The sequence below is a fragment of the Lepidochelys olivacea genome (assembly GCF_965140295.1).
Source record: "Lepidochelys olivacea isolate rLepOli2 genome assembly, chromosome: 2".
NCBI classification, from domain to species: Eukaryota; Metazoa; Chordata; order Testudines; family Cheloniidae; genus Lepidochelys; species Lepidochelys olivacea.
In genome coordinates this window covers 251,264,250-251,279,108 of record NC_140412.1, presented here as the reverse complement: position 1 = coordinate 251,279,108, position 14,859 = coordinate 251,264,250, and the positions used below count along the sequence as shown (strand labels likewise).

Here is a 14,859-nt window from a genome sequence, read left to right as displayed (position 1 = left end):
GGCAGAGGTTTCTGAGGCAATCAGTCACATGGTTTGACCCAAAGTCGGGGGCATAAAATATTCCTGAAGTAATTTCTGGCTTTCAGAGAATGGGGTTTCCAAACTGTGCTGTATTGCCTAATTCTTTAAGTGGTTACTGATTCTATTAATATTTTCCAGTTAATACTAATTTAAAGAGCTGGGGTTGATGAGTTCTAGTCCCAGAATCAGGCACAACAGAATTCAGGTTATCAAGTTCAATATCTGGTTGGGAACCCTGAAGTGTACAGAGATGACACTCTCACCAAGCGCAAAGCAAAGCTTTAAGCAATTTTATTAGTACAATAAATAGAGAGACAAATGCTCTAAACCACATAAAAATAATATAGCAGTAATATAATGTTAAAGGTAATCTCTTGTACCATTCCTCGCATATACTCACACCCTTTCTTGGGGATCTGGTGGTAAAAGACAAGTTGTCATCTACCCTGTCCTGCCAAATGAGTTTGATGGTCCAGATTCTACCCCTTACGTGATGGTCTGGCCTGTTATAGGGCCTGACGGTTGCCATGAATATTCATATAAATGCCCAGCCTCCTTTGTCCATATCCAACTTCCTCACCCTACTAATGTTGCAGTGTCTTCGTTCTATAGCTTCTTTTATTAATGATTTCAACTTATCATACATGTCAGTTTGTTGCCATGGCAAGTTCATTGTTTAGCATCTGCTAGTGTTTCTATAGTAAAACATCCAAGCCTAGTATGAGTTCAGTGTTCCTGCGGTTACCATATATTGTTTTGTACAAACTCCCCCTTAATCACAATGTTCCCAGATCCCCAGAATTAATGGCCACTGTTGAGCCACTAAATTATGCTACGGCTCATAAGCCTCAAAGCCTTATGCAAATTGCTTAAGCTAATAGGATAGGCCTGTAGGTTTCTTGTATTACTGCTAAATAAAATGCAAAGCTAGCTCTATGGACTATAGCTGGGACCATTGATGGGACTCATGTGCCCATAGATTACCCTCCTCAAGGAGCACATGAGTACATAAACTGCAAAGGATACTACTACATTCATATAAAGGCCCTTGTGGACCACAGAGTGTGATTTATGAACGCCTGTGTGGGTTGCACTGGGAAAGTTCATGATGCCAACGTTTTTTGCTGATCAGGAGTCTACATTTATGGACAGGCTGGGACACTATTCCCACCAAATGACATTGTCATAAACGGAGTTACTGTCCCCACCATTATTCTGGGGAGCTGCATATTTGCTTTTGCTTTGACTTCTGAAACTACGCTGATTTCAGAGGCCCTTGGCAAAAGGTGGTTTAATTATACTCTCAGCATGTGCAGAATTGTTGCTGAAAATGCTTTTGACAGATTGAAATCCCATTGGAAATGTTGACAGACCCATTTGGATTCCAGTGTCGTCAGTACTGTCCGCATTACTATGCTCTTCACAATCTTTGTGAAGCCAGAAGTGCACCATTTCCCCCCGAATGGAATCTCTGACCGTGAGGGGCCACCAAATTGCTACCCTCAATGGAGTTGGATGCACTCAGGCAACAGAAGTCATGGGTGCTTTGTGCTCCCATATTATGGACTTGCGTGGCCCAATGGAAGAGAAGGACTAGTACCTTTATGAACTTGCTTGTTTGTGGCAGCAGTATGGGGACTCATTGATTGTGGGGAGAGTACTAATGAATGACATGATCACTTATGAAATGGGGGGGAGGGGAATTCTTCACGGTATGGAATGATGTAAGAGAGTGATTGAAATGTGAATTGCTATAGATAACTGTATTGAGGATAGTATTGTCATGCTCATTCCTAATTGTTCATGATAATCTGTTTACCTTTATTATTTTGATTACATGATGTGAAGCAGTGATAGCAGTAAACCATCTTGATGAAATAAACTTTATTTATAAACATGTATTAGAAAAGTACAACCTTCACCCATTTCCGGGGAGGCCAGCTTTCAATACCACACCAAAACATCAGTAACAACAGAATCTGACAGGAAAAAAACATAAAAACAAAGTACATGAACAAGTGTGAACAGTAAAAAGAATGAGGAGTACTTGTGGCACCTTAGAGACTAACAAATTTATTTGAGTATAAGCTTTCTTGGGCTAAAACCCACTTCATTGGATGCATGCAGTGGAAAATACAGTAGGAAGATATAGATAGATAGATATATGTATATACACACACACAGAGAACATGAAAAAATGGGTGTTGCCATACCAACTATAATGAGAGTAATCAGTTAAGGTGAGCTATTATCAGCAGGAGAAAAAATACCTTTTGTGGTGATAATCAGGATGGCCCATATCCAACAGTTGACAAGAAGGTGTGAGTAACAGCAGGGGGAAAAATAAGAATGGGGAAATAGTTTTATTTTGTGTAATGACCCATCCACTCCCAGTCTTTATTCAAGCCTAATTTAATGGTGTCCAGTTTGCAAATTAATTCCAATTCAGCAGTTTCTCAATGGAGTCTGTTTTTGAAGTTTTGTTGTTGTAGTATTGCGACTTTTAGGTCTGTAATCGAGTGACCAGGGAGATTGAAGTGTTCTCTGACTGGTTTTTGAATGTTATAATTCTTGACATCTGATTTGTGTTCATTTATTCTTTTACGTAGAGTCTGTCCAGTTTGGCCAGTGTACATGGCAGAGGGGCATTGCTGGCACATGATGGCAGAAACTGCTGAATTGGAATTAATTTGCAAACTGGACACCATTAAATTAGGCTTGAATAAAGACTGGGAGTGGATGGGTCATTACACAAAGTAAAACTATTTCCCTATGCTTATTTTTTCCCCTTGCTGTTACTCACACCTTCTTGTCAACTGTTGGAAGTGGGCCATCCTGATTATCACTACAAAAGGTTTATTTTCTCCTGCTGATAATAGCTCACCTTAACTGATTACCCTAGTTATAGTTGGTATGGCAACACCCATTTTTTCATGTTCTCTCTGTGTGTGTGTGTGTGTGTGTGTATGTGTATGTGTATGTATATATATCTTCCTTCTGTATTTTCCACTGCATGCATCCGATGAAGTGGGTTTTAGCCTATGAAAGCTTATGCTCAAATAAATTGGTTAGTCTCTAAGGTGCCACAAGTACTCCTCGTTCTTTTTGCTGATACAGACTAATACGGCTACCACTCTGAAGTGTGAACAGTGAAACCAAGTACAAGACACAAACCCCCTACTGTGTCATGTCCTCTGGCCACCTGTTCTCCTTTTCCTTCTTTCCCCCTTTGCTGTGCATGCGGAACTGTGGGAGGGAGTTGGAGGCATCCACAATGGAAGGGGGTCAATATGGAGGGCTGCATGGGCAAGGTTGCCCGGCCCAGCTACTCATGGGGCCTGATTGCCTGGACCACCCCGCCATTGAGGCTTCCCAGCTGCTTCTAGACCATAGCACGGGTACCACACCAGGACTTAGATTGTGGTGTGTGTGATGCAGCAGGAGCTGCTGCTCTTGCAGTCGTTAGTGAAATGAGTCACTCAGACAGCTTTTTCTGCTGAGCTCTGTCCTATCTTAGCTGCCATTCCTGTTCCAGGATCTATGAAGCAGGCACTTGATCCCATGCTAAAACTCAGTCCTCTGTCCTGCAGCCAGCCTGAGCCTTTTCTCTTGCCTCTCGGCAGGCCTTTCCTCTTGCCTCTCGGCAGGCCTTTCCTCTAACCACAAATCCCTCTGTCTTTGGTACTGGCCCTGCTTGTTGGCCCTGTCTAGCACTTCAACCATAGGATCGTCACCAAATGTTCCTTCTTCTTTGAGTCATTGCACATGGCCATTCCAATGTAGGTATGTGCACACCCCAAGCACAGTTGCCGGAAACTTTTCCTTCAGTGGTGTCCGTTGGTCGGCTCTCGTGCCTCCTGGTGCCGCACGCTCATAGCACTGGTATAAAGGGGCCAGCTGACCCCACCTCCCCTCAGTTCCTTCTTACTGCTTGTGACTGTCTCTGGAACTTCCTCTTGCTCTTGCAAGTTCTCTGTGGACTGTATTGCTGTTTATATATAATTTTCAGAGTTTGTCATTCCTATTTTGTTAGTTGTTAGCTGTTAGTTATTCTCTTCAGATTAGCGGAGTTTCCTCTGCTCCCAGTACTGAGCCATGCCTCGGTCGCCAGGCTCCAAGCCTTGTTGCAACAAGGCTAAGCCCCTGAGTAACCCGCACTCCTGTTGCCTGAAGTATTTGGGGAAAGCTCACCTAGGGGATTGCTGCAAAATTTGCAGAGATATCAAACCCCATACCAAAAAGTACTGGGAAGCTAGGCTGAAGTCCTTGTTGATGGAGGCACTGCCGTGACTTTCCTCGGAGCCGTGCAGGTTGGACTTGGCACTGAGGCATCTGTGGGGAGCACTCCTGCCACCCTCCAGGAGTCTCGGCACCATTTGCTGTTGCTGATGCTGAGCAAGAGGGGATGTTCCCCAACCCCAAGGACAGCTAGGCATGGAGACCAATGCAGAGTGCGACCTAGGTCAGGCCACTCCCTGGTTCTGGCGTCCCAACAGTCAGTGCCATTGACTCTGGCCCTGACGCAGGCACTGTTAAGTCCAGTACCAGACAATCTGTCAGCACTGGAGGTCAGCATGGTGCCAGCACTATTGCAATGCTATCCACACCGGAGGCTTTCACTGCAGCCAGGGACCTTTTCTTACTACTGGTGCTGCCCTGACCAGCGGTACAAGGGTCGGTGCCAGCGGACAGAAGGGAGCATGTGGCCATCAGTTACTGTTCAGTACCAAGACCCACGGTGCCATTTAAAGGGAAGCCGGCCATGATGGCCCTGTCCTGGTCCTCCCCTCCTTGGCACTGATAGCCAGCACCAGTGGGATCCACTTTGGTGTGGTCGCAGGGTAGAGATTCCTCGTCATTGGAGTTAGATGTATTCCTCCTGTGCCAGAAGTCACCCCAGCACACCTCCTGTCGGCCCTACCCAGTGGTGGACCCAAGCCAGGTGTTGCCTTTGAGTACTTGGCTCCCTGGCTGGTGCCTATGCAGTGGCCATTTTGGAACTCATGGACCGTTTTCTCTCCATTCAGAGACACCAGTCAAGGCATTCCTACTCAATGGCAGTCCCTGATCCAAACTCTGGTACAGAGTCTGGTGCCAAGTACCAGGAGCTGGTACCCCAGGACCCATCCAGTGTGGAAGATGAGCGCCTTCAGCTGATGCTGGCCTCCTCCTTCTCCTCTTCTGATGAAGCTGTGTTGGGGATGGGCGCATCGCTTTCTGATGATGTCTTAAGATGCACCAGGAGCCGTTTAAAAGAGTATCTGAAAATTTGGGCATACAGGTGGAGGTGGTAGAGGACTCCTCCCATACTTTGGTCAACATCCTGACCACAATGGGCCGGTCAAGAGTTGCATTATCTCTCAAGGAGGCCATTATGGACCCAATAAAAAGGCAATCGCCGCTTCTTTCCCGCCACAGCCATGAGGACTGAAACAAAGTACTTTGTAGTAGCTCATGGGTATGAGTTCTTGTATATGCATCCTCCCCTACCCGGGATCCCTGCTTGTTGCGGTGGCCAATGAATGGGAACGACAGAGTTTGCAAGGGGCAACTTTCAAAGCAAAGAACTCAAAAAAGCTGGACCTTTTTGGTAGAAAGGTCTACTCAACTGTGGGGGGTGCAGCTCAGGATCGCTAACCAGCAGGCGCTCCTGAGCAGATCTGATTTCAACATGTGGGACTCCATGTCAGAGTTTAAGGACTTACTCCCGCAAGAGGCCAGACTGGAATTCTCCTCATCTGTAGAAGTGGGGAAATCTATAGCAAGAGCCTCATGAACAACTGCTAGACCAGGGAGTTCAGTGCCTCCTAAAGGGTGGGCGCCATAGAAGAGGCTCCACAAAACCTATGGGACTAGGGGTTCTACTCCCATTATTTCCTAATCTCAAAAGTCAAGGGTGGTCTTAGACCTATTCTATACCTGCACCAGCTCAACAGCTACCTCAAAAAGCTAAAGTTCTGCATGGTCTCATTGGCTTCCATCATTCCCTCCCTGGATCTAGTGGGACTGGTATGCCGCCCTCATACACCGTCCTTAAGAGATGCTTACTTTCATATCACAATCTTCTGAGGACACTGGAGGTTCCTCACATTTGTTGTGGACCACATACACTACCAATTTGCAGTCCTCTCGTTCGGCCTGTCGGCAGCCATACAAATATTTATGAAATGCATGGTGGTAGGGGTGGCCTTCCTGAGGAGGCAAGGGGTGAAAATTTACCCATATCTGGGCGACTTGCTGGTCAGAGCTCGGTCCAGAGCTCAGGTGGAGTCCAGCATTCTCCTTATTCGGTCGTCTTTCCAAACCTTAGACCTGCTAATAATGTTGAAAAGTCCATCTTCATCCCAATGCAGAGGATAGAGTTTATCAGAGAAGTGTTCATCTCTTCCCAGGCCAGGGCCTTCCTCCCAGAAGGTCATTTCCAGGCAATCACAGCCCTCCAGGGGCACCCGGTTGCCACAGTAAAATCTTGCCTAAGGCTGCAGGGCCACATGGCCTCATGTATTTATGTGGTCCAGCATGCAAGACTACACCTCAGGCCTCTCTAGACGTGGCTGGCCTCAGTATACACTCCAAACTGCCAACATCTGAACTCAGTTGTCATGGTTCCTCCCCTGGTTGTCACCTCTATTGACTGGTGGCTAGATCTGCTGGTGGTTTGCGCAGGTGTCCCATTTTCTTGGCTCCAACCATCGATTTCCCTGGTCTCTGACGTATTGGTGCTAGGCTGGGGAGTTCACCTGGAGCCCTTGAGGACCCGAGACCTTTAGTCTCATGAAGAACTCTCTCTGCACATCGACATCAGGGAGCTCAGGGCAGTCCGTCTGGTACGATGGGCATTCCTACCTCATCTTGTGGGCAAGACTGTCTTGTTTCTCACAGACAACACAGTGGCCATGTTCTATATCAGCAAACAGGGAGGAGCTCGTTGTCCCCCTCCCCTCCATCCCCATGTCAATAGGCAGTTTGGCTGTAGGAATTTTGCATAGCTTATTCAATTCATCTCAAGGCCTCCTTCCTGCCAAGAGCGCAGATTGGGCTGGTGGATTGCCTCAGCAGGTCTTTCTCTGATCACCACGAGTAGTCTCTTCGACCGGATTTAGTGAAGAACATTTTCCAGAAGTGGGGGTCTCCCCAGGTAGACCTGTTCGTGACAGGAAGTGTCATCAGCTCTGCTCCCTGCAGGACCACAGCTGGGGTTGCTAATGGACATCTTCCTACTTCCATGGAAGGGTCACCTATACTATGCATTCCCTCCTATTTCACTCATACACAAGGTCCTGCTACAGATCAAATAAGATTGAGTGCAGGTCATCCTGATAGCCTTGGCATGGCCCTCCCCCAGCATTGGTTCGCCACCCTGCTCGACCTCTCTGTGGCGACACCCAGACCCCTCTGCACTCAGACCTAATTTCTCTGGACCACAGTCATCTGCTTCACCCAAACCTTGGCTTCTCCACCTGATGGCCTGGAAGCTCCATGGCTGAATCTGGGAGAGCAAGCCTGTTTGAAGCAGGTTTGACAGATCCTGTTAGGTAATAGGAAACCCTCTAACAGGGCCACTTAACCTCACTAAGTGGAAGTGGTTCGCTCGCTGGGATGACCAGATAGAGGTCTTGCCGACAAGGTCATTGCTGCAGATCATTCTGGACTACCTACTACACCTGAAACAGCGGAGTTTGGCTATCTTGTTGATCAAGGTTCACCTTGCAGTGATACCGGCTTCCCCCCCTCAGGTTGATAATCTCACAAGATGTCCGTGTTTCTTTAAGGGCCTAGAGAGGATGTACCCCCAAGTATGAGAGCCCGTCCCTCCTTGGGATCTGTCTGGTCTTATCAAAGCTTATGGGCTCACCATTAGAGCTGCTAGTGTCATGTTCCACCTCTCCTGGAAAGTGGCCTTCTTAGTGGCCAGCATTTCTTCTAGGAGGGTTTCAGAGATCCGTGCCCTCACTTCGGAACTGCCATACACAGATTTCTTTAAAGATAAGGTGCTGTTGCATCCGCACCCCACATTTCTCCCAAAAGTGGTTTCCCAGTTCCATAGCAGTCAAACTATCTTCTTGTCAGTTTTCTGTCCTCAGCTGCATGCAAACAGGAAAGAGCAGAAGCTTCACTTATTGGCTGTTAGATGTGTGCTAGCATTCTACATAAAAAGGAACAAACTGTTCCCGAAGTCCACCCAGCTATTTGAAGCGTTAGCAGACAGGATGAAAGGTCTTCCCGTGTCTGCTCAGAGAATTTCCTCTTGGATCATATCATGTATCCACACATGTTACGAACTAGTGGGTGTTCCACTCCCACCTATCCTAACTGCTCACTCCACAGGGGCACAGGCATTCTCAGCAGCATTTCTGGCACAAAAAGAAAAGGAGTACTTGTGGCACCTTAGAGACTAACAAATTTATTTGAGCATAAGCTTTTTGACTAACACGGCTGCTACTCTGCTACTCTGAAATCTGTCATTTCTGGCACAGGTTCCTATTCAGGACATTTGCAAAGCTGCAGTGCATACATTCTCTTCTCGTTATGCATCACCCAACAGGCCAAGGATGATGTCAGATTTGGTTGAGCTGTGTTGCAGTCAGCATGTCTGTGAACTCTGAGCCCACCACCTATTCAGCAACTTGAGAGTCACTTACATTGGAATGGACATGTGCAATCACTCAAAGAAGAAAAAATGGTTACCAACCTTTAACTGTTGTTCTCTGAGATGTTGCACATGTCCATGTTCAAGAACTGCCCTCCTACCCCGCCTATTGGAGTTGGCCAGAAAGAAGGAACTGAGGGTGCCTGGGGTCGACCGGTCCCTTTATACTGGCACTATGAGTGTGCAGCACCAGAGGGCTCCAGAGCCGAACTGACGGATACCATTGAGGGAATAATTTCCAGTGACTGTGCTTGGGGCACACACACACCTTCATTGGAATGGACACATACAACACATCTTGAAGAACAACAGTTACAGAAGGTTAGTAACCAGTGGTTTTTGGGTTTTTTTTTTTTGAACAGTCCATGAATGTGGAGGTACTGCAGCCAGTAGAGGTCAAGGGGCCTGGAACAGGACAAGAAGAAGAGGGTTATTGTCTCAAATAGCTCACTTGCAGGAGCACAGGAAAAAGCCTTGTGGAATTTCAAGGACATAAAATGATATTTTTACAAACTGAACTTCAATATATTGTGAGAGGGATGCTTCAGACCACAAAAGCTCCCTGGACACAGCTTGGTTAATGCCAGCAAAAGAATTTCAGGCATGATAAGTTAAAAATGCAAAGCTGCTTTTTTGATTTTAGAAAATTGAAAAACTACTTGGATTGGGGAGGGAATGCTGCCATCAGTGGCTTTGCTATAAAAGCTTTTTCTATCATTTCAGGCCTTTCGCATTTTGGAGGACATAACAGTTATTGTGGTGCCCAACTGGCAAAGGGAGATGTTACTCCAAGCTGCTAGTGCGAAACTTGCAGTTTATGTAACAGAAGTATTCAAATATATAGTGACTGAACAGCATATCTGTGAGTGGAGTGGGCTGGTCAGCTACCGAGGTGGCCTTGGAAAATGCACCATTCCCCAAAACATGACTACCTATCTGGAGTTCCTGCTACAGGAGAAGTTTGCAGCCATCAGTACCCAGGATTGGCTCAGAATTCATGAGGGAATGAACAGGATGCTGTGTTAGCTTCCAAATGGCTTAGCCTGCTATGACAGCATGCAAACAGGCAGAACTCTACAGCCTTCCTCCTCCCCGCCATCCTGCCACCCCAGCACATTTCTGGACAAAATTTCAAACCACAGTTTTATTTGGGACAAATGATTTTGTCCCTGTGGACTTCATGGACTACCTCTAACTGAAATGGACTAGATTTGGGAATGGAACACATTTCTACACACCCCACCCCCATACAGTTCATTGTTTCGAGGCAGCTTGTTAGACTGCTGAATGTTTACAGAGTGACATACTTGTACACATGGCAATGTTAAGTTATTTTTAAGAAACAGGAACGGCCTTAGCAAAGATCTGTGTCTTTCCAGTAAAAGTTCACTTTAAAGGTGTTTACTCTTTGCATTTCCTGGTCGCCATTTTGAACTGCGTCTGGGAGAGAAGGGGGACCCCCAAGGTACTGATATACAGTCTGCCATTAGCTGACGCATGCTGCTAACTGAGGCTTCTCATAACTTATTGGTTCGTAGAACAGAAATCCCTCCCATTACTGCATTAATAAACATTAAAATGGAGTCAGAAACTTACCGGGCTCAGGGGTGCCTTCTGTCCATTCTGGTCTGTTGCAGGCCCAGCAGCAGACTGTTCCTCAAGGGGTGCATCAAACCGCTCCTCCAAGCGTGGACCCAGAATGTGCTGCTGCTGCTCATGTTCCAAAGCCTGCTCTGGGACCAGTTTCAGCAACAGAGTGACTTCATGGTCCCCAATTGGTGCCTGCTGCTGGCTCCCATCAGTCTCCATGTTGGATTTAGGGGCCAGCAGGGTACCATCCCGGTCATCATGCACCACCGTTGGCTCTGTGCTTGGTGCAGTGTCCAGTACCTGGTCAAACTCCTCATTAAATGGGCATGGTTTTAGCAAGTTGCCTGAGGTGCGGTTTTGGTCTCTGGTTTTCTGGTACTTGTTCTAGAGCTCCTTAATCTGTTCCCTACACTAGGCAGCTGCCAGTTTTTTTGTTATGTGCTAGTATGTGTGGTCATTCCTGGTAGTCTTTCTAAACTCCACAGCTTTGCTGGCTTTGCACCACAGATTTACCAAAATCAGGCTGTGTTCCCATGCCCACTTTCCAAAAGGCTTCTTATGGTCAGTCTCCATTACAAACACAGAGGACTCTCTGATGGTATGTTTGGTTATCAGAAGAAAATGGAAGTGTTAAGTGCTGACTCACTGAGCTGCAGCAGTACACCAAGGAGGGTGGTTCTGTTTTCAGCAGAGTAGATTCAAGATGCTTGGGATAGAGAGGAAAAAAGAAGTTGGCCCATGGGATTATAGGATGCTTTTTGGAGGACTCCCAGGATCCAAGTCGTGAGGGGCTCAGTCTACGCTGCAAAGCAATAATGCTGAAACCCTGGGTCAAGGTTTGACCCGAGCTCAGGCCCTGCAGCCCTAGAGCGTCTTGGGACCCTGGGTCAGTGTAATGTGTGTGTAGACGGAAGGAGTAAGTCTGACATTAAAGCCGACAGTATTGCGTTAGAAGCATTGCTCTCATTCTCCGCCAGAAGGTAGTGGTTCTTTCAGCACAGTTAGAGCGCTTTTTGTGCCAAAGCAAGCACTGTCTCCTGGGAGTCAACTCTCAGTACAGGAAGTTCAGGTCTGTAAACTGGCACATCCTGTTCCAGAAGCTCCAGCTTGGTCTGAGTCAGTTTTTTTCCAAAGCACTTGTGACCAGAAGCGTCAATATTGCTTTCAGCAAAACAGAGTTTCAAGACACAATTAATATGCTTTCGCATCTTAACTCCACTAAATAACTATCAGAAAATACAAAATGCAAAACTTAGGCTAAGCTCTGATAGAAATGACCAAGACAATATTGTACTATGAGTCGTTGTTGCTAGTTTTATACAGTGTTTACGATGCCATTGGTAACTTTGTTTGTGACCCTCCATCCACCACCACCACATTCGTCCACATTGCCGAGAGAATTTATAGCTGCCTGTTTGAGACAGACTGAATATCAGGATGATGTGGACTACCCCCTCCCCTTTGCAAGTGACCTGTCCAGGTCCAGGATAAAGCACATTTGTGTGAGGAAACCCATGCTGCAGTTGCCTGTGCTGTCGTCCGTTTTTAGCTAAATAAAGTGCTGCAGCCTCCCGGGTTGTCAGTCTGGCACCCTTCATGACCACAAAATTCACTGACAAGAAGAAAGGTAGGGTCAGCGTGACTGTGTGAAAACAAGCATAGAACAATATATGTATGATCTGTTTAATCCCACTTGACTCCATATGGGATTAAGTCAATTAGTGTGAAAGTACTGCTGAATCACGTATGGTAGTGTTTATTTGTGCTTTTTCATTTACTTAAATGGCAGACTCTTGGGTTATAAATGCACTGTGTATTGATGACTCCATCCAATATTTCTTTTTAAAGATGGAAACCTTGATGGAGAAATGCAGATAAAATTGACTAATTGACCAGAATAATTGAACTGTCGAAGTTGGGTAGTGGTTTACCTTTGCTGTACATGCACTTTCTGTTTAAAATGCTTTTAACCCTTAGCTTAAGAGGCAGCATACAATGACTTTAATTAAAAATGTTTACTAAGAAACTAAGTAACCTCAAGGAAGCATTTTATCAAAAATTCCAAGGGCTTGCAATGCTGAGACTTGCCAAAAGCGAATATTCATCAAGTATATGAATATGTGGGGTCATGTCACACTAAATCAGTACCTAAAATAACTCTGCTTAGAAATGATTTGGGGAATTTAAAGTACAGCACCCTTTGATAATGATCATTGATGTGGTGCCCAGCTGCAGAAGGGCAGCCAAGCATCACCACCCCATAAGCAGATGCCAAAGGAAGGATTGCAACTGCCAGTGTAATCTCCTTGGCCCCATTAGTTACATGTACTATTTACTTCAGCTTTCCCCCCGCCCCTACCTTGTCTGCAGACAGCCTGGCCTTGCCTGTGAAGCAGTTTTTTTCTGGTTCTGATGATAAGCAAGAAAGTGAAAATCTCTGGGGCTTTATTATCTGGTATTCAGTCTGTAGCTTGATGAACCTCCCTCTACACCATCAAGGAGGTAAATAAAGCCCGTAGCATCTTGTGCTGGCTTCCTGTCTCATGCGGCACTTGAATTTGTTTGCTGTAATATGAGGCATGTGCCCAGCTAACTTAATTTTCTTGCTATTAAATTAGATTAAGATGATATACTTTAAGTATCCAAAACCCAAATAGGAACTATTTCTTAAATACCTCCTTATTGGATACATCTAGAATGTTCCAAAAGAGTTGCACCATGGTTTGAGACTATCTTGGAGTGGGAGCCTTTTCCTTTAACTCCTTATGCTCTTTGGCTATTTTCTCCTTGCTGCTCACTCAAGCAGCTAATGTAGCTTTCTGCTGTTCCCTTCAACTTTCCATAGGGACTAAAATTTAATTTGATCACAGGACAAATGTCTTTTTTTGCACTTTCCAAGTTTATTGAAATAAATTAGTTGACTTAGTTGGGTTTTGGCTGAGGCACTAGAATGTCACGCCAAAATTGGTGTGCTGGACAAAAACAGAGTCCATGGTTGAAAGCTAAGTATACCAAATTATTGTGGGAAATAGAGCCCTGTGATCAGTGTGATAGGGCCTTTGGGCGCTGCCTTAATGCAAATAATAATTACAACCTTCCCTTAATTAGCTGATAAGTTTCTAATATTTAAAATTGTATTTTTCTATTGTATTAAACAACATTTAAGAAAGCAGAAAATAACATGATTTTTCTAAAGGAGATTAAAAAACACAATAGCATATCATTTCTATATATATCTTCTCTGCAGTAAGTTTTAATTGCTCAATTTTCACTTTACCGGTAGAAACTGTAATATTTTAGGAAGGTAAGGCTCAGCTCATAAGAAGCTGGCTACTTCGCTTGCACTAAACCAGTTGTCTTCATGTGTGTAGTTTTTTGATTGAATGCAACTTATGAATTGATTTTTACAAGATAAACACTATTAGAAAAGCAGTTTTTTACCAAAATTGATAAACTCTTTGTTCATATTTTTAAGTGGGTTTGGAGCCAGCACCTCTTTCTGTGTCTGAAGAACGACAACTTGCAATTCTGACGGAGCTACCTTTTGTAGTTCCTTTTGAGGAAAGAGTAAAGGTATTTAATTTTTTTAATTTGTGTATTTTGAGGATTTTACAGTAAACGTAATACAGTGGGTTCAACTATGTGGGGTATCAGGCCTCAGATCATCCTATCCAGTGGAGAATCAGGCCATGATGTTCCTGTTTGTCCCTAGTATTTGCATGGCCACTACAATGCAGAAGATGCTGGGCAAGATTTACTGTTATGTCTTCTTGCAATTTATTTTCCCTTTTTACAATGTTTTAGAATAGTTTTTCCTTACTTAGAAGGGTAGACTATGTTAACATCACTTGAGAAATGGTAACGCTGTATAATAAGCAAGCATAGGCCTAGATTCTGCAATTGGATCTACGTGGGTGGACCTCTACACCAACACTGAACCCTATGCTCAGGGTGTAGCTGATCGCCATATTTGGGGTCAGGAAGAAATTTTCCTCCAGGGCAGATTGGAAGAGGCCCTGGAGGTTTTTCGCCTTCCTCTGTAGTATGGAGCATGGGTCACTTGCTGGAGGATTCTCTGCTCCTTGAAGTCTTAAAACCACGATTTGAGGACTTCAGTAGCTCAGACACAGGTAAGAGGTTTTTCGCAGGAGTGGATGGGTAAGATTCTGTGGCCTGCATTGTGCAGGAGGTCAGACTAGATGATCATAATGGTCCCTTCTGCCCTTAATATCTATGAAACCCCATTGCAGTTAGTGGAGCTCCAAGTAGATGCACAGTACATCTACCTGGATCTTATTGCAAGATCCTAGATTCTCAGATACAGTGTATTCATTAAGCCAGTACAATATAAGTGAGAGTCATTTTGTGGAAATAATGCCCAGAAGTTAAGTTTCTGCATTCAATGATCGTTGAACTTAAAGGAACACTTAATTACTGTATAGGAAAAATGTGACTTTCAATTCCATATATTGTTTATAATTTGGTTTTGAATGCATTCTGGATCTTAAGTATGTAATTTTGAGGGCCAAGTTTTTTCAAATCCCACAAGATTTTGTTTTAATGCTACTATTGTGATGTTACCCCTAGAAACAATTTCT

General features: G+C 44.9%; 1 protein-coding gene across 1 annotated transcript in view; it reads left to right on the top strand.

Moving 5' to 3' along the window:
* The window catches only part of UBE3C (ubiquitin protein ligase E3C), a 168,544-nt gene that overhangs the window by 86,473 nt on the left and 67,212 nt on the right, over positions 1–14,859 (top strand). The window contains exon 16 of the mRNA XM_084621594.1: positions 13,737–13,834. Within this exon, the coding sequence (XP_084477720.1) occupies positions 13,737–13,834 (98 nt within the window). The remainder of the gene's footprint in view (positions 1–13,736; positions 13,835–14,859) is intronic.